Below are 21,006 nucleotides of genomic sequence, written 5' to 3'. Positions count from 1 at the left end.
CCCCGCTGGAAGCCTCGCTGCTTCCCTCCGCTGCCAGAGGAGATTCTGCTGGTCAGGTGGGTCCAGAGCTCTCTGTAGCATCCCGAGAGCCCTTCCACCACCTTGTGCTGTGCCGGGGACAGTTCCCTGACAGGTCAGAAGCAGCATTTCCGTCACACCTGGAAAGAGTCTCCGATAGCTCCAAACACAAGGAAAACTTTGATCAGCGGCTTGCTTCAATGCTTGTCACCAGGGATGGACACTGATTTATTTCCATCATAGTTGGCTTTCAGTAAACTCTGTTCCCAAGAAGGAGCACCTCCCGGATCTCCAGCCATTTCAATCTGGGTACTTTTGGGATCAATTCTTCACACCACCATCAAAACTGAATGGGGCCCAGCAGCTCCACAGGGGGCAGAGGCTCTCTTAGTATAGTGTAAATTTAGACATCTTTCTGAAAAAATCCCCTCCCTACGATTCCTTCCAATAGAAACTGATATTTGCTTTGGACTCCAGCATGCAGTATCCTTTTCCCCTGCACAGACAGCCTATACATTTCGTCAGTTGCCAGTGAGAAATCATTGTCAAGCTGCCTGATGCTTTGCCGTTGGGAAAAATGGTTTCCTGTGTATCTTCAAACCTCATACATTACCCCAAAGCCTGCATGTAGGAAATCTCAGCATCCAAATTGGTTGATTTTATTCTTGCTGGGTGAATTTGTACATGTATTATGTCTGTGATCAAAGTGTTGGATTAAAAGACATAGGAAACCAAAATGTAGCCCTTAGTCTATAGACTAGGGGTGGCTAACCCATGGTCTGTGGGCTATGTCTGAACCCAATAGGGTTTTTGTGGTCACCAAGACCTCTAATATTCTGGCTGAATTGTCCCTCAATGTAGTGCTGCAGAGTGCCCTCTGTGGCACTCCAAACACTGAACACCTCTGCCTTAATTCATCTTGCAAATTCGGCTCTTCTCCCTCTGAGGCACCACCAATGCAAGGAAGTCTTAGTGCTCTGGAAGCAGTGAGGAATAGTCGACGTGGTGCTACTTTGGAATGTTTTGCAGTTTCAGCTGTATGTATTCTATGTATCTTGAAGAGCTGTGTGCTTCCCTTCCTAAAAGTGGCAATGGTATTATTTACAGTCTTCATTTCTACTACACATTTCCATGTACTTAGGCTTTATAGCCCTTAACAGAGCAGGCAACTGACAATCCCTGTGTTCCTAAGCTGCCCTGCTGTGTTTGCCTGCAATAAACTCACAGTAAACCACATTACACCTTTAACAATCTGAGAATTTCCTAGGTAAGTGCTATAAACCTCAAGTGCTGGAGGTCAGCTTAAGTTGCATTGTGTCATGTGGCTTCCCTTCTCAAGTCATAGAAAGCAACTGTAGATGATGGATAGGATGTGATAGCTGATGAAAAATCCAGACAATCAGGCTATCACCCTAAAATGGAAAGTACACGTATGGAAAAATGTGGTCAGGTTAAAATTATGTTGTTGTATTCAACAATATATTCAGGTTCGTTAGAAATATGAATAAGAGTTTTGGCATAGTTGAGTTGAAAATTTGTTAGAACTTTCCTGTTGTTTATAAATAGTCATAAATATCATTTATTTTAGTCAATAACTAGTAGTTTCAATGCTACGCTATTTCTGAACACCCAATGGAATTGATACATTAATCCAGGCTTCCACAACCTCGGCCCTCCAGATGTTTTGAGACTACAATTCCCATCATCCCTGACCACTGGTCCTGCTAGCTAGGTATCATGGGAGTTGTAGGCCAAATACATCTGGAGGGCCGAGGCTGGGGAAGCCTGTGTTAATCCATACAAATGTAGGAGAGTCTGATCTTTCATGATTTTATCATTTTGCTATGTGTGATGTTGTGGTCAGATCTTGCACTGAAAATCTGAGGTAGCACATTTATCAGTATCCTTGTAACTCCGAATAGTGAAGTCACAAACAATTTACACAGTGTTTGTTCTTCCTAGCAAAAAACATACAATAAATGGGAAGCATGTGAGGAGAAAGTTAACCTGTTGGATAACTAGCTAGCATGAAATGGGAGGTGTATTTATCACTGAAGGTGGCATTTGGTATTACAAAAGGCGCAGGCCTGTAGCTGAAAACAGCAATCCATTGTCAAGTACTGTACTTTCCCTTTTTGTGTAACATAAAACTTACTCCAGTATTATTATACTGTGTTTCTTCTTGTCCTTTGACAGCAGCAGCTAAAGTTCTAGTGTAGGGACAAGGATAAGTAAGCGTAAGTTGTACTAGCCTATGACAGTGTTTGCATGTCACAGTAATGGTACTTAAAAGTTTACTATGAATGCACAGAAGGCTCCCGCTTTGTTCTTGCCCTCTAGCAAACAAGTGAAACACATCATAATCCCTGTTATATACAAACAAGAGATCACAGTTTCTTGTACTGATAATAAACTACCATGCTGAGCCAAGGTTTGCTCTTGGCTTTCCGGTCATGACCTGCTCGGAGTGAAACAAACCACAATCCCTGGCTCGGACAGAACACTAAACCAGGGATTGTAGTTTGTTTTCTCTGCTGGCTAGAGAGGAGGAGGAGGAACAGGAACATAGGAGTGATCTCTCCATGCAAAGTGGGCCACTACAGAGGAGTGGAGATGGGGTAACTTGAAACAGGGTTGCAGATCCTCACAGCAGCCACATGACTTGCTTAACAGCTAGCTTTCTCTGGAGTAATATTATATACCTAGGGTTGTAGTCAACTAATGTTTATTAAGAGTAGACTCAATAAAATTAACTTACCTAAGTTAGAAATGGCCCCTGTTGTCAGTGGGTCTGCCCTGAGTAATAGTTAGCTGACTAGTTAAAGGTAAAGGACCCCTGGGCAGTTAGGTCCAGTCAAATTTGACTATGGGGTGCAGTGCTCATCTCTGCTTTAAGGCTGAAGGACCTGGCATCTGTCCATAGACTGCTTTTCCGGGTCATGTGGCCAGCATGACAAAACCACTTCTGGCGCAATGGGACACCGTGATGGAAACCAGAGCACATGGAAACTCTGTTTACCTTCCAGTCACAGTGGTACCTATTTATCTACTCACGCTGGTATGCTTTTGAACTGCTGACTACCACCCTTAAACTCTAGTCTATCCTGGCAGTCAATATACTGATCAGGATGGGCTTGTGTTGGCAGTTGTGGTGAGCTGTGAATTCAGCAGCTACATGCCTGTCTCCTTTGGTTCAATGATACATGTGTGTAGACAGCAGAAGGAGGGCAGGCATTAGACTAAACTTCACCAGATGGTAGAACAATGACAATGACAATAACTCTGGATGATGCAAAAAGCTTATCCTATATCCAAGGGAAACATCAGCACCTAGTTCCCACTCACAATGATGAAGAAACAGCCTAGATCTCCAGTCCAAACTGAAAGACATGGAGCTATAAGACAGCTGCAAGAATTGGTGGATCATACCAAGTAGACGTAGATATAAAACTACTGCCAAATCTTTTAAAGAATTGCTACATTTTTCATTCTGACTCCTAGTATGAAGCATAGGTTTCAACGGGAGTCACTGTCATTTGGTTATATCTTTTAAAAGCTTTTCTTAACAAGAGTGGAAGTCTAAGAAGTTCTACAAAAATATTTGTGAATGTTTTAGTCCTTAAAATTAAAAAAAAATCTTATTTGAGAAAATATTTATCATAACAATTTGTTTGTTGGTATTAGCATACCAAATTAAGATTTCCTTTTGGCGTCAGCAAACTGCATTTTATTATGAGAATAACAAAAACCACACTGACTATATTTTCCCAGTCATGCCTGCAATTCTTTTCTCTTTGAATTACATAAGTCTTTATGTTATGACATTCTATTCCTGTTTTCATCTGGCTTTGCCAAGGAAAGTCTCCAGAATCTTCATTATAATTTCTTTTCTCAAGGATTCTGATGTTAGGTATTTTCACATGAATTTATAAAGATAACCTTAAAGTACAGAGAGGATGTATTTTAAACTGTCCTGCGTCAGCACACTAAGTCTTAGCTTGGACCTCACACAACAATAAAGACTAAGCTATCTAAAACTGTGGTCATTAAGGGTGGCAGTAGAAGACCACCATCTTTCCAGATGTTGTCAGTCTACAACTCCCATCAACCTCAGCTAACTAGGCCAATGGTCAGGGATGATGAGAGTTGTAGTTCAGCAGCATCTGGAAAACCACATGTTGCCTACTGTGGGAATGGAAGATTTTCAACACATAATAGTGGGGATGGAGGCAGAGAAGGTGCTCAAGTCCTTTCCTACCCACCACTTTTCTAAAGGTAAAGGGACTCCTGACCATGAGGTCCAGTCGCAGATGACTCTGGGGTTGTGGCGCTCATCTCGCTTTGCTGGCCGAGGGAGCCGGCGTACAGCCTCCGGTTCATGTAGGCAGCACAACTAAGTTGCTATGGCAAACCAGAGCACTGCACAGAAATGCCATTTACCTTCCCGTCTGGAGCGGTACCTATTTTTCTACTTGCACTTTGACGTGCTTTCGAACTGCAAGGTTGGCAGGAGCTGGGACCAAACAACGGGAGCTCATACCGTCGCAGGGATTCAAACCGCCGACCTTCTGATCGGCAAGCCCTAGGCTCTGTGGTTTAACCCACAGTGACTCCCCAAATCAATTTTTCTTCCACAGACTTCCATACTCAAATTTACAGCTATATGTGATAGAATTTGAGGCACCGATGACAAATAGTCCACTGCACATGTAGCATATTTTTTGTAACCTCTATATTCCATGTATTAGATTGGAAACAGAAGGATACAGCTTATTTCTATATATATGCCTGAGATACTATGATGCAATAAGAACAGAAAACAGCAGTAGTGATGGGAACTTAAAGAATGATAAATATTGCTTGTGTACAACAGACACGGCACATAAATAACAGTTAGCATATTGCTGACAAATGCAGATCTCAACCAGCTGTTTGGCTTGGTGAGCATGTTTCTTCCTTCTGGGAGGAACTTTGTGCTTGGGCTGCTGTGTGAATTATCACTTAATGGTCCTGCTTCACTTTTTTTGATTGCTGGGTTTCAAACAGAGCTCCAGTAACCACAGTGGGAGTGTATCCTAGGAGCAACACTTCACCTCATACTCTTACCTTCTCAAAGCTCTATCTGTGGGGTCACACAGAAACTATTCGCCTGTGTAAGATGGCCCTTGGGCTCTCTTTATTTTCAGCCATACACCCAAGTTTGTAGACGTAGCTTGTGGGTACTTCTGGATTCATTACTGTTGCTTGAGGCTCAAATGTCTTCAATGGTGTGTGAAGTGCCTTCCATCAGCTTCAGCTGTGGGCCCAGCTACACCCTTATCTGGACAGGGATAACCTAACTTCTGCTGTCTATGTTCTGGCAACCTCTAGGTTAGATTACTGCAATGTGTTTTACATGGAGATGCCTTTGAAGATGGTTTGGAAACTCTAGGGGACACAACTTGTCTACACATCAAAATATGTCATAATGCCAAACTACCGGAAGAAGAAGAAGACGAAAGTAATATCCTCACCATTATGTGACATTCCAACTGCAAGGCATTTCTGGAATCTGCAGTACTGACATTTATTTCTGCTTTTCTTATGAATGCGACAGTTGAGATCACACCGATCATAGATTAACTTTAGCCGGATTGTTCTGCGAAAGAAACCCTTCAATGGACATGAAGGAATGGGGAGAAAATATTAGTTATAAGGAGTCTTCCATTGCTTCCTGCCTTATCTGTAAAAATAAACATCTATCCATTTATTCCGGAGATACCTGTGCCACAAGATTTAAGGGGAAATACTTGCAACCTAGTAGAAAAGTATGATCAAGATGGAGGTATTGTAATAGGGAAAATAGAATTTGAGATTTAAGGGAAAGCGGACGAATGATGTAAATTAAGAAAACTAGAGAAGGAGGGAAGTCAAAACTCGGCGGAGTTCTTGTAATACTGTAAAAAATGTATTTGGCAAATGTGTGTTAAGTTTTGTTTACTTTTGAAAATAAAAAATATATCTGCAAAAAAAAAAGATTTAAGGGGAAATAAGTCACATTACAAACAACAACCCATTGCTCAGAAGTTCAAACAGAAGAGTGCAGTATTTTATAAAATATATTTATTTAAAATAAGGTCTTCTTGGTTTCAATGGATGTTACCATCAGTGGGGGTTTTTTCTGGGGGGATGCAGGGGTACGCATACCCCTTTACATTTTGTGAATCTAAGTTGGCTTCATTGAGTGGCAGTATTTCAATGAGTAGGAAAATGAGAGTACCCCTAAACTTTTTTTTTTTTTTTAAGCACTGATTACCATCACAAGCATGCAGGCTTGGAGGTAGCTATGATTAACACAACTACAAGTTACAAACTTGTTACATGTAGGATAGTAGAAAAATATTGATTTTAGGTGTAACAACTGTTTATTTTATTGATTGTAACTTTGCAAAAATAATATCCTAAATAGTAATTTGGAGAAACAAGTTGGGTTAAATTATACCTTAAAAAAAAAAATTACAACGCTGTTTTAAAGAAATGCATTTCTGTAATTTGAAAGACTATGTATGACAAAAAAAATGTTATAGCTTGAACAGTTTTGGACATCTTGTGAGAAGTGTGATTTCTGTTTATCTGGCGGGCCTTGACTGTATGAGAGACACTCTCCTATTTCTGTTGACCTCCTACCTGGAGATGCATTTTGTCTCCTTAGAATAATATGATTCAGTTTCCATTTCAACTAGAAATGGAAGGCATTTCTAGTTGAAATCAGCTTAGAAATCAGCTTAGAACAGACAAAACATGTGAAAGTTCCATGTCTTGCTCACTCATCAGAAGCTGCATGCTCTCACATTTCAGATCATGGCAAAGGAATAAATGTTTTGAAATGATAGAAAACTTTTTAAAAGGGATGGATTTTACTGAAGACTGCCTACCTTGCAGCCTTCACATGCATGCACTCCGTAATGGAATCCAGACGCTTTGTCTCCGCAAACCCTGCATTCAATAGCCATTAGAGAATTGGAGGTCTCTTCATGAGGTTTATTGTACATCTGCACTTTTTCTGAGAAGTATGGTGGAGAAGGAGGCTCCATCTTGATTTCATCTGAACAAGAGAAAGAGTTTTAAAGAGGAATTAACTGTAATCTTGAAATGCTTGTTAACATAGGCAAAACTGGCAACAGATCTATCTAGTTATAATTAGCAATCAATAAATTAAATGTACCTATGAACCAGCCACATCTAGCAAAGGGCTACTGAGAAGGTATTAGGTCAACAGCCTGAAATATGAGCTGGGAATGTGTGGGGCAAATATCATTTCAGTCATTAACTCAGTGGTGTGCCTTGGACAAACCATTGGCCAGGTCAGGTGTCATAACCAAATCATGGTTTTGCCCTCAGACTCACACACCCATTTCTTCCTCTATCTTCTCCTCTCCACACCGATTGTAAACATCTTAGCGGACAATTTGTACAGCCTAGATGTTACAGCAAAGTGTAGCTGCAGCAATCATATTGGCTGTGACATGCAACCTGGAAAATTTTTAATTGCCACAAATCATAGTTGGCCTCTAAACCAGAAGTGGATATCCCATTCAAACAGTGGTTTCAACTGAGGTAAACATACAGAATATGCTTAGAATAAAGACATCCTAGTTATATACATTTATATAAAAATGTAAATAGACTATATACTATGTTTGGTTTAAACAAAAGGGGAGAGCTTTATGTTTCAGATACACTATTGAAAATGAAAGATCCATAAACCCTTCCCAATGGCTAAAAACAACCAAACATTTAAAATCTGACATACTTTGGCATTCTTGAAACTTCACGTCATATTTATAGTCAACAGCCATCTGGTCAGTTCTTGTGAGAGGAGGAAGGTCCTCATAATGTTGTGAAGAAAGGCTTGAAAAATCAACTGTAGTGAAAGGCTTTATATCAAAGGAATGTGAGTGCTCATCCATCCCTGAGAAGTCCACTGGGCTAATTCCAAAGTTCATGGGCCAAAACGGCATTTCTGTATCAACCATTGTAAATCCTGAAACAAAAGAGAGATGAATGAGAGTTTTTTGGGGTGGGACTACATCAATATAGTTCCTTAATTAAACATAGGAAGGTAAAGAGACCCCTGACCATTAGGTCCAGTCGTGTCCGACTCTGGGGTTGCGGCACTCATCTCACGTTAATGGCCGAGGGAGCCGGCGTACAGCTTCTGGGTCATGTGGCCAGCATGACAAAGCCGCTTCTGGTGAACCAGAGCAGCGCACGGAAACGCCTTTTACCTTCCCGCCAGAGCAGTGCCTATTTATTTACTTGCACTTTGACATGCTTTCAAACTGCTAGGTGAGCAGGAGCTGGGACTGAGCAACGGGAGCTCACCCCGTTGCAGGGATTCAAACCGTCAACCTTCTGATTGGCAAGCCCTAGGCTCTGTGGTTTAACCCACAGCGCCACCCGCGTCCTTAATTAAACATACCAACATAAAATCAAGGTAATGGGAAAACAGTAGTGGTAAAAAGCAGATGGGCAAAATGGATGCACAGAAAGTAGGGATGGATGGATATATCAATTTCAGTTTCTAATGTTTTCAGTTTTAAAGTCCAGGTCTCCACATTTGCATATCACAAGTACTCATGAAGATTCATCAGTGAATTTCTACTAATATACACATATTGGTATGCAGGTTTGCCTAACATACACATTTCTGCAAAGCAATTTCCTCTAATATAGTATATTAGAATAATAGAATCATAGAGTTGGAAGGGATCCTGAGGATCATCTAGTCCAACCCGCTTGATATTATTTTCAGTAATATATAGATTTTGATGCATACTTTACTCTAGCATATGCTTTTTTGTTGACGTTACTTGGTAGGCAATCTGCATTGCAAAATTTGAAGACGTGCAAATTTCAACGGATTACTTTTTTCAGTTTGAATATTGCTTCAGAAAGTGTGGATTAATTAGGTTCCCTTTTAAATGCAAACATAATTAATTTTTTTCCATCCCAACAGATAAATAGATGAAATCAAAATAGAAAGTCCATGCTCCAAAGAGAGATACTTGGGATACACACACACACACACACACACACACTAACAACAGATGACCATGCCAGATGTGTACTGGCTTTTGAAACAACCCACATTTGCAAAAGCAAGTTTACCACACAGCTTGGGTAAGAGAGCACTGTTTAAGAAACGAGTCGAAAGCATACATGGGACATAATAAGCAGTTGTTCTTTGGATCCCAGCCAACATTTGTGCCCTGAAAATTGCCAATCCACAGCTAACCAAAAACAAAGAGCATAGCAAGGCCAAAACACAATTTTGGTTTTTGCAAGCTAAAAAATTAAGAGGCATAGAAACCCTGAGGGAAACTTGCTGCATCATTCCATTGAATAAAATGTGAGTATCTGAGTGATATATTGCTGTTCTTTAAAAACAAAATGTACTTTTGCAAAAAGTCCATGCCTCAAAATAGGACTGGTTAGGAGAACGTATTTTTTATTATATCTGGTTTTTATTCTGACTTGGATGGTTTTTATTTATCTGCTGTATGATCTCTTTTTTTCCTCTGTTAGCAGGGCTGGAAATCCCCCTTCCCCTGCCTACCTGCCTGAGACAGTGATAAGGCACTTCATCAGAGAATACAATGCTGGGCTAGATGAGCAAATACTCTTGACTCAGTATAAGGCTGCCTCATATGATTCACTACTGGTATGAGAAAAGACACATTTTTTCTAGCCATCTAGCAAAGGAATCTCCAAATCTGACACAGTAAATCTGGAACAATACCAAACCTTGATGAAAAATAAAATAAAATAAAATAATCAGGGCATTGCAAAGGGAAATGGTTACACTGCGTCCTATTTAATAATAATAAAAGCAAGCATTTATATAGTGCAGGTGTGGAGAAACTTTGGTCCTCAAGAAGCTTCTGAACTATTGCAATTCAGATACATCCCCACACCTGATATAGTGCATTTCAAGCACATTTACCACACAATCCTTCCCCTCTCTACTTAAACAAAAGTCCTGCTGAATTCATTGGGGCTTACTTCCACATCAGTGGGGTTAGAATGGCAGCCTAAATACTAAATCAAGGGAAACTACCAACCTCATTTGAATCTTTGATAGAAAATAATGAGCTGGTTGACATATGGAGGTGGAAAAATCCAACAGTAAAATAATTTACATTTTATTCTGAACCAAATCAATGTTGGAGTTGGATAGATCATATATGGATTCCAAAGGAATTAACAACCGAGGTAATTAAATCCATAATTTTGCCAAAAACCCTGTCAGATCACAGGGCTACACTAATGGAATGGAAAAAGAAAGAATGTAAAACATTCAGATGGAGGATGAATGAAAGCATATTGAATGATGGGAAAATCCTAGAAAAAGCAAAAGAACAGCTAAATACTTATTTTGAATTAAATTTAAAGGCACAGATATTAATATAGTCTGAGATGCCAGCAAGGCTGTTATAAGAGGCTTTCTACTACAACAAAACTGCATTCGGAAGAGAGAGAGAGAAAGGTATAAAGAAAACATTTTAAACAAAATGAAAGAGATAGAAAAACAATTGACTAAAAAACCTGAAGACCTTAAGACAATAATAAAAAAGATCCTTAGATATACGTTCAATAAAATGCCCGAGGCTTTCCTGTTGGGAATGGTGGGAGATGATATTGAGAAAAATGATGTAAAACTGTTCCTCTATGCTACCACAGGAGCAAGAATAATATTAGCTCAGGTCTGGAAACAACAACAAATCCCAACATTGGAGGAATGGCGTCAGAAAACGGTGGAGTATATGGGAATAGCTAAATTGACATCAAAAATCAGACAGCAAGGTAATGAAACATATGAAAAGGAATGGGGTAAATTTCTGGTATATATGGATAAGATGTTTGGAATATGAGAACACTAGCAGTCTGAACTGAAACTCATAACTGAATTTTAAAATTCTTTATTGGGCATGTACAATGAAAGAATAATACAATGTATAGTTAATAGATACTAATAGAATACATGGACAATGTACGTAAGATAACGTAAGGGAAAATATGGAAATGGTTATTTAGAAGATTGTAACTATTGGAATAGTACATGGCAGATGATTAATCGAATAAGGAAGGTTAAACTGCGCAAATTAAGAACGACTACAAAAACAACAGAAGAAGGAAGTGTGGAAGTTTTTCTTTTCCCTTTTTAGTTCAGTCTAGTATAGTTTCCTTTTTAAGAAACTATCTGTATATATATATATATATATATATATATACGCAATGAAAAATAAGATGTAATAATATTATGTGTAAATAATATGTCTATGTGGAAATGCAATAAAAATCATTAAAATAAATAAATAAATACTTCTTCTCAGGAACGCTTACAAGAATTCTGCAATGTAGTCCAGAATTAATATATAACATTGAAAAGGGTACAGGCTGAGACCACCTAGATGGTTTTCTGAACATACACACTTTACCACTGTAATACCATTATTAAATGTATATACTTCCGTTCATCAAAAGATCTCCGGGCAGTTTACAACATAAAATGCAAGATAAAACACAAGTAAATAATTAAACCAAAACAACAAAACAATAACACCCTACTCCCCACAAACACATTTAAAAGGCTGAAGAATATTAATCAGCCTAGTTGAAGAGGAATGTTTTTGCCTGGTGCCTAAAAATATGAAGACACCAGGCGAACCTCCCTGGCAGGGGTGCCAACTTGAATAAAATATCAGGGGACCCAGGCAAGCCTTACCTCACATAATTGTTCACACATACCAATTGAATGGCAATGCCCATCAACATCGGGAGCCTGCCCCCCCCCCAATATTTTTTTGGGGGGGTCAAAGGGACCTCAACCCCTAGGAGTTGGGTCCTATGCTCCCTGGGGTTTGTGGTGGTGCTTTCCCCCTCCCATATAGGCTACTGCTTAAATTGAACAACCTATCCATACCTGGTACCTTTCAGATGTTGCTGTCAGCCACAGCTATCATGGATAATGTCTAGGGTTGAGGTGAGTTGGAGCCCATCTGGAGGGCACCAGCTTGGGGAAAGCTGAATTAGAACCACAAAATACCCAAGATCAGAACTAATCTTGTTAAAAAAAGAGTAAAAGAAGTAAAAAAGAGAGGCTTACTTAGCTTGGGTATTTCATTTGAACTTGGGACCTGTTGGCATGTGTGGACTTTACACCTTTATGTAATAAAAACCTGTCTGACTCTGTTTACTTTGAACCAGCTAACACCACTATGTCTTTTTCTAAGCAGCTTTTGGCGAGAAAGACAGCAATATTTTATCACGTATAACGTTATAAGAATGAGGAGGAGAGGCTTGTGTCAACTTTTAACTTCCTCTGTGACATATGCAAACATTTCACAGTAGCTGGTGCCACTGCTAAGGCACCAGATGTCCTCTGTGACCTGGGTGAGTCTGGGCATGCCTTTAAGTTTGCAATCCTAAGCATACGACTTTGGAAATAAACTCCCCTGAAACCAATGGGATTTTCTTCTGAGTAAACATGTCTAGGAGAAAGTTGGAAAAATACTGTTGTTTTGCTTTTAAAAAGCGATTACAACACACTTTATTCGGGTAAAAGTACTGAACGTATAGGTCAGGCAAACTCGGCCCTCCAGATGTTTTGGGACTACAACTCCCATCACCCCTAGCTAACAGGACCAGTGGTCAGGGATGATGGGAATTGTAGTCTCAAAACATCTGGAGGGCCGAGTTTGCCTATGCCTGGTATAGGCTATACCTTTGAGTCAAAGGTTTTGACTGGTGGTACTGTACTGTTGTTCAGCAAAGATAGCTTGACTAATTCTAGAATATTCTAAAGCAAAATTGGAGTAGGAGCTCAAAGAAGCAGGAGGGGTGAAAGGATTCCTTGCAAAGTAGTAACTTAAAGCAATTTAACAGCCACTCCCCATCTCTTTAGAGCCTAGAAATTATGTAGTTCTGTGAAGTGGACTTCTTTAGCTGAGAATTTTCAGTATCTTCACAAAACTCTTTGAGGAAAACCCATGAAATAAAGTCAGTTTAACTTTGTGGGAAGATGGGGATGGAAGCCTGTGAGCTGCATTGCCACCTTGTCCACAAACATCAAAGCACTACTGTTTCATTTATTGCATCCTGGAAGCCATCCATGTTGGGATCCATCATCTGCTACTCCGTCACAACCACACTTTTCTTCTCAGCCATTGCAAGAGTCCCATCGGTTCAAAATATAGCTACTGTCTAAGATTAATTGTTGACTGGGACTTTAAGCTATAGGTTTAACATTCTCAGAACAGAAACTCAGAAACAAACAATTATCTGTGATGATGGAGGGAAAGCATTCTGGACCATCACATCCTTTTGGCCAGGTTTCAAGTATTCAGTGAGAAAATTCTGTCCGATACCAACATTATGGCCAAAGGTTTGCAGCCTCCTTGTGCCAGAAAATGCAATGAACTAGAAATGAGTACAGCTAGTCAAGCAGTCCGGTGCCATTAAGCATGATGGCATTATGACGCAGCAGGTAGCTACAATAGTGCAAACGGATTTGGGTGTCAATAATTACAGAGGCATATCAGAAAAAATCTGGAAATTATCTAGAAATAAAATTAGAATGTGTATTTATTTAAAATGCATAATATACTTGGATCGTGGACTGTATCATAATGGGATCATCTAGGTGCCTGCAGCAATTATATGACTAGAAATTACTGCAAGTAATTTACTGAGCACAGCATTATATCAAAATAAAAAGGAACACCTTGTTCTTTTAAAACACTGCAGGCTTTATTCAGCAATGCACCAAAGCAACAGTTATTATGCTTGCTAATAACCCAAAACCTATATGGAAATAGATGAAGGAACATCAAAACTACTAGCTGGCTAGATAAAATGTAACAAATGATTAACACAATGTAGAAATGGAGACTTAACTGCAGATATAGATAATGGGTGTGAAAAACTAATTTCACCTGGTTCTCTAAAAATTAGATGACACCCAAGATTTTTTAACAATTATTTGGCTCCATGCAGGATTAGAACTTAAATAAATAAATAATACCGGCTCCTGAAATTGCAGTCCTGGTTTCAAATAATCTGAAGGGTCTTTCCCCCCTCCAACTGCCAAAGGGTAATAGAAATTGTCTTGCAAAAGTATTCAGTCACTGAATGTACAGACACAGTTTAAGATGAGCACACACCCTAAAATTGCCATAAACCATTTAGAGGTTTTATAAACAGCTTACAATCAATTTTCCTACATTCAGGCAGTATGTAAATGTTGTTAAATAAGTGAAGAATGAAGAAAAACAGATAGTAAACAGCAAAATTCTTAGTGGTTTATAGGGATGAGTATTGTAACAGAGAAGCAGTTAAAGGTGTTCTATAGGAACAGCTAATATTTGCACACATACACAAAAATCTAATGAAGATATTTGACATTTGCTTGGATGAGTTGCCAGCTTTCATCCCCAGTGTTGTTTCTAATATTACAGTTTACATAGAATTTCTAGTGTCCCGAATAGCAGGATTAGGATCAGGGCATATTAGCCATGAACTTTTAAAGTTCTTTCACAAGCAGCTTTGGGGGGGGGCTGGGGAGAGACACACTTTCCCCTTCACAACAGTTTGCATTGTGATGTCTATATATTTGTTGTGAATTAGCCTGGGAAAAGGGTGATTTATAAATATTTTAAATAAATAAAAGAAACATGCCTAAGAGATCACCATGGTACCAACCTCTCCCCCCACCCCCCCAATCCCTGTTCACAAATTACCCTGTAAACCATGCTTACTCTCTGTTAACCTGAATGGCTTGCTGCACTGCATTCTAGACATTTCCTCACTACAAACAGATGAAAATACAGAATGTTGTCTCTAGACCTGTTACAAAGAAGCAGCCACAACATCCTGATTTAATACTTGTTTTTACAAAACCTGTAAAGGAAAAGTTACAAAAAAGGAAATTCCTAGAGATACAACTAGGCAAAAAGAGAGAGAAAAAAATAAGTAAGGGTATATGGATTTTATGTTGATTTTTATTATGACAATGACATACAAACTGTTTAATTCATTTGATCAGCACCAGGAAGGCCATGGTGACATAAGGGATATCCCTGGGGATGGTGAATTGGGAGAGAGGCTGAGGCTGGCTTTCTGCTTCATATCTGTGCTAGCTGCAGGCCAGTACTGTGCTAGTTTCCATTTTGCAGTGCTAGCACCAGGCAGCCTATGTACATATCTACCCTTACACACCGCAGGCCAATAGCATGCTGCAAATATATTTACTATCTTCATAGACTTAAAATTCATATACTGTAGTAAAGTTAATACCATGTTATAGTAATGTAAATATCATGTAATTGTCATTTGGTCAGAATATAGAATGTATGTATGTATGTATGTATGTATGCATTTAAAATCAGCTTGGAAAACAGGGCACTGCATACTCCTTTCAGTTCCACCCATTATGTATGCATAGTCTGCCTTGTGCCGTGTTGTTGTTTAAGTCTGGTCAACCGTTATGCTCCTGTTTCGCACAGTTTCTTCCTGACTGTCTTCCTATCCATTGCTGTTTTGCTGTGCTGCTGCGGAGTCAGCAGAGGGAGCATAACCAGTGAACTCAGAGCACATCTGACCCCATTCAGTTATGCGCTTAAAAAGGGAAAGGAGTTCATCGTCAAAGTTCACTGAAGATCAAATTGCAGGTGGTAATCAAAATTAACAGTGTAAAGGTGACAGGTGAGTTTGAATGGGTTTTGCAGTACCCCCTTCATCTTAATTATAATAGATTCATGTGACACAACTCATGTGTGTGTTTATAGTTCTGCAGAGCCCCACCATGTTTACCTGGAAGAAAGTCCCATTGATTGATTTATGCTCCACCCTGAGACCCTGACATTAAAAGCATAGCCTATATTAATCAGTAGGCTTAGCATTCCACTGCAAGTCCCAGACTGCAATCTTCAGCCATCCTCTTACCTGTTGTACTTTTGAAGTACAAGTAGCTATGAGCCATATGTAGCATAGTGCCTTTTCTGCGTTAGTTGGCTAAATATCCCCCCCCCCCCGTCAACTTGACATTGCCTTCTGAAAACCTTGTCCTGGAACTGGGTGTTAGTGAGTGCATGTTTATCTATTTTGGACTAAATAATTGTTCTGTTTCTCCAACAGCCCTGGGCCTGTACAGGACTGGTGGGTTGTGTTTGGCTTGATGGGTCACACTCACAAAATAAGGATGCTTGACCTAAAGGACTGGCAAAACACTATTTACTAAAAATATTTTGGGGGGAAGAAACAGCACATGGATTTTTAATCTGCCAGTTTCATTAATAGCTCATTAACAGTGTGGGAAGGACCATTGCGCAGTGGTAGAGCACATAGTTTAACTGCATATAGTAGTGGCCGGCAGAGTACGGCTTCGTGATGTGGAGGTTGCTGCTGATAACCAAGAGGGGTGAAGTGGCAGGGAGGTTGGTGTGGTGTGGGCACAGTGGTGGAACCAATCCAATGTGCCTACACTGAGACAACCCCCCTGCCACCTCTCCCTTTCCCCTCCCCTCTCTCTCAGTTGCTGGCATCATATGTAAAAAACAACAACAACACTTTCTTGGGTTGATAACCTACTGACCTTTATCTTGTCTGACCACAACTTCAGTTTCTTAGCCATAATTCAGCCCATGACCTTTTCAGCACTTTGAAAGTTACATGTGCCCCCAATAGAAAGAAGAGAGGGAGAGGGCATCCTTTACAGATCAAAATATCCAGCTCATCCTGTCCATTACCTGGCATGGATCATCAACCACAGGAACCAAACAGAAGGGAGGTTGAAATGTGTCTACAAGATTGTCCAAAAATATTTGGAAATCAGTCTCAAGCAGTTTGATCAGATTGTCCACAAGACAGAGATTTGCCATTGAGCAGAAACTGGAAAGATTCTGGGTCCTGGAAAGCCCTTTTCAGAAGAGGTCTCACAATAGCCTCCTTTCACCACCGGAAGATACAGGTTGAAGCCATGAAAAGCTATTTTGCCCAGCAAAGTGGAGAAACAAATCAGAGACCACTGGTGCTCCTTTAAAGTCTAATGTATCCTTTGTTTTGGGACAGCCAAGCATTAGAGTTCCTTACTTTTGAAGTTCTGATCAGGCCCCAGGCTGGACTAGATCAGATGACCAACTATGGGAATATTGCAGCAATCGACCCTAAACTGACTGCATACCATCCAAATGATAACGTCCTGTTTTTCAGCTCTTCAGCAACCTCACAGACAGTTTAAGAGAAAAATTTGTCCCAGAATTTACATATTGCAAAGATAAGTGCAAGATTTGCCAGTCAGGTCATTCAAGTCCTAACTAGTACTCCCTACACACAGTCAACACATTCGTTTACTTTTGAAATAGATGGAGGTCTTTCTTTTCTTTGCAGTCAACATGGAAATCTCATTTCAGCCAAGGTATGTTTGTGTGTGTGTGTGTGTGTGTATGCTTTAAAAGAAAACATATGCAAGAACATATTATTTTGATCTGACCAGCTGCATTATCACGGAAGTTAATCACGTGTGAGACAGAACTGAATCAGTAGCTTCTTTGTCAGAGAAACAAGCACACATTTGAAGGGAGACAAAATACTCTTATTAATTTTAGACTTCCGGCGGCGACGCCATTGCGGGTGGTCGTGGGCTGCTTCGGTTGCGAAGCACCCAGTCCATCCCGGGGGTTAGGAGCCCTGCTACCGCAAAGCGGGGCTCCGGTTGGGGTGCGGGAAGAGCGTCCCGCACCCTGGGCTCCCCGGCTGTGCCCGTTGTGGCTCCGAACCCTTCCCCCGCTCCCCCTGTAAAGGGGGAGTGGGGGTGAAGGGACGACGGAGCCGGGCTATAGGGGACATGCCCCAACCGGGATGTAAATGCGGCGACAAAGCCTGTGATGAGCGTCTAAGTTCTACCTGTCTTTAACGAGCTGATAAGAACCCAGTGGCTGTGAGTATTTGATTGACTCTTTGTATTCTTGGAACGATCTGGGGGAAAGAAGAAAGGCAGCCCGCCTCTCTCCCTTCGGGAGGTGAAAGAAATTAACCGTTTAAGTGACTGCTGCTACAACAATCGATAGAAAGTATCTGGAATTTGAAAACTGAGACTGCTGAGATTTCCCTTCGGGGGTTAACTGGGGAAAAAATATCTCCATTTGAAGTTTTGGTCTTTATACTCCGGCTTCGGAGAAATGGCGATGACTTGGACTGTCGTGGGAAAAAATTGAAACAAAGGAAGGAAGAGACAGGAACTGAAATCTGACACTCACCCTCCCTTCTAAAATGCTGGACTTTGTGTTTGCACTGGTATTGAACTCTGGTTTAAAGGATGAGGAAATGCTCACTGTCTTGAAGCTGGAACTGCTTAATCGGAAACTGCAAGTTTTGAGTGGAATTATAAATAAAAAGGACTCACTTTCCACAGAGGAGGCTTTTCAAAAGTTTTATACAATGGAATCAAACCTTGGCAAAGAGCTGGGAGGGGTGCTTGAAGGATGGTTCGAAATGGCTGGGCAACTCCGGGAAAAGGAACCGATTTCTGGGGGTGGCAGCCCTGGAACGGGAAAATTTATAATATCCAGACTCCGAGGTGGCAGCTCGGGGGCAAGGGACATGGAATTAAGATTTCTACAAGAAGAAGAAGTATGGTACGAAGGTACGGAGGAGCCCAGAAAGGAAGTGATGAACACCCTGAAGCTCGATGCTAGGTTTGTTGTGAATGCCTGGATCTGTGGACACTCAGAAGAAGATAATTGGAGATCCGGTTCTGGTGAAAGACAGAAAAAGACAATGGACAGAGGGGGAGTGGGTTGAAGTATTAAATGTATAATCCAAATGGTCTGTCATGGTATCCGAAATCGGAGTGTGAAGTCTGTTAATTATAAGTTTAGTTTAAATAAGTAAGGAGATATTGAATCTTAAGTCAAAAGCAGCATGATAAAGGATAGAAGAAATAAGTTTAGTTATAAGAATATATGGTTAAGATTTAGGTTATAATAAAAAGATCAAGATAATTGTGTTATTTTTAAGTAAAGTTAAATTTTTTTATAGAGAAAAGTTGTTAAGGAAATAGTATATTGATTTAAAACCGAAGGTGAAAAGGCGGGGGAAGTCAAACGTCAAGATTCAGAAGTGGAATTTTTTTTTTTTTTGTAAGATATACAAACAAGAAGAAGAATCCTGACATTATGTGTATTTGTATTTGTTTTTGTATTTGTAGGTGTGGGGTTGGGTTTGTGTTATATTACGAAAATGCTAATAAATTCTGTTTAAAAAAATACTCTTATTAATTTTATAAAGCAATTTCAAACATTACATGCAGCTGAACACATTTTTTTAAAAGAAACACATTAACTTCATCTGTTTATTTACTTTATTGGTATCCTGCTCTTCTTTCAAGAAGTTCAGGAGCAGCATATACAGGGGAATCCCAGTTTATATCCCCATAAGCACCTTTGAAGCAAATTAGGCTCAAATCTACCCAATGGACATCACTGGTGTAAATTTTATAGCAACTCATTCTGTTATCCTAGTCATACTTGCTTGGGTAGTAGGTCTCACTGAACTTTATGGATTCTGCTATGGGTATACATTATACAGTGATTTGGCATTCTGCTCCTTACTTTAGAATGATTTCAAAACAATTATTGCATTTTCTACAAGTTTACAAGGGCTCAAAAAGTTCAAATAATACACAATGGTCCAAGTTCTGTATTTTGGAGAGAGGAGGTTAAGAGAAAATTCAACTCAGAGGCAGGCAGCTTGAAATCCTATGTATTTTCCTAAGACTGAACTCCTATAACACTTACCTTAAGCTCAATGGAACTTACTTCTGAGCAGACATGTATGGGATTGCACTATTATGTTGCTTTAAAATATGTGGAATTTGGATGCTTTGAGCATGTACTGGATGGGTGGTCAGAGATGCAAAAATCTGCTTATCACTCACCTAAGCTCAGTTTGTTTTCAAGAAATAAAATGCTATTACTTAAAGTTCAGCATCTGGAATAACAAGGTGATAAAAGGAAAACAACCCCACTGCCAAAAGCTACTTACAGTGCAATTCTATCCCTATCTACTCAGAGGTAAGTCCCACAGAATTCAATATGTCCTTCTCCCAAGTGACTCTGCAATCCTTACCCCATTTTTCCATTAGTATGCATAGGATTACAACCTTAAAGATGTACGGTATTCCATTTGAATGTTCTGTTTAAATACAACTGCTAATTAGTAAGTCTTAAAACTGGCCTATACTTTTAAAAAACATAGTAAATTCCAAGCATGTGTTACTAAATATAAGATTTTCATAGCACTAAAGTATCTGTGTTCAATCACATGATTTCCACATTATGGTATAAATGTTGTTAAACCATGCTTGCAAATAGTCACCACTTAGTTGCCTCAGGCAAACAAGAATTGCCTTGAGGTAACTAGCGCGGCAATTTTTGTAAACCTCAAGAGAGGGAAGCTCTTTTATTGCCTTTTAGGCTGGCTGACTATTTATATTGTGTTTTACAGCAAATTTGCTTATTTTGATTTTGTTATAGCATTTAAATTATCATTACCCACTTTGGAAACATAAATGATGAAGGGATGTAAGTATACATAACAAACAAGCAAGCAAGCAAGCAAGCAAGCAAGCAAGCAAACAAACAAACAAACAGAGGACTAACTTAGATTGCAGCCCTATGCTCATTTACACGAGAGTAAGTACTGTTGAACTCAACAGGGCTTACTTCCATGCAGACAGGATTGTATTGGACAATATGTGTGGGCAGGCAGACAAGTAAAAGTGCTTGTTTTACTGATTTTGTAATTATGTGTTAAACTTTATGGATTTTTTTTTTTTTTTTACAATGGACATGTTTTGGCCTGCAGGTCTCTTGTAAGTACAGCACAGATGTCAAAGTATCCTACAGTCATTGTAATACAGTACTTTTGTTAGCTACTCAGTCTACATGC

The 21,006-nt window shown here is 39.7% G+C and overlaps 1 protein-coding gene across 4 annotated transcripts in view; it reads right to left on the bottom strand.

Moving 5' to 3' along the window:
* The window catches only part of PPARG (peroxisome proliferator activated receptor gamma), a 63,633-nt gene that overhangs the window by 17,207 nt on the left and 25,420 nt on the right, over positions 1-21,006 (bottom strand). For all 4 annotated transcript variants that reach the window (XM_033140790.1, XM_033140787.1, XM_033140788.1 and 1 more), the window contains 3 exons: positions 7,811-8,041; positions 6,933-7,102; positions 5,532-5,670 (listed from right to left, as the gene is read on the bottom strand). In XM_033140790.1, the coding sequence (XP_032996681.1) occupies positions 5,532-5,670; positions 6,933-7,102; positions 7,811-8,033 (532 nt within the window). In that variant the 5' untranslated portion in view covers positions 8,034-8,041. The remainder of the gene's footprint in view (positions 1-5,531; positions 5,671-6,932; positions 7,103-7,810; positions 8,042-21,006) is intronic.

The sequence above is a fragment of the Lacerta agilis genome, chromosome 2 (genome assembly GCF_009819535.1).
Source record: "Lacerta agilis isolate rLacAgi1 chromosome 2, rLacAgi1.pri, whole genome shotgun sequence".
Taxonomy (NCBI): Eukaryota; Metazoa; Chordata; class Lepidosauria; order Squamata; family Lacertidae; genus Lacerta; species Lacerta agilis.
Note: the sequence above shows the minus strand (reverse complement) of the source record. Positions and strands in the feature narration are given on the sequence as shown.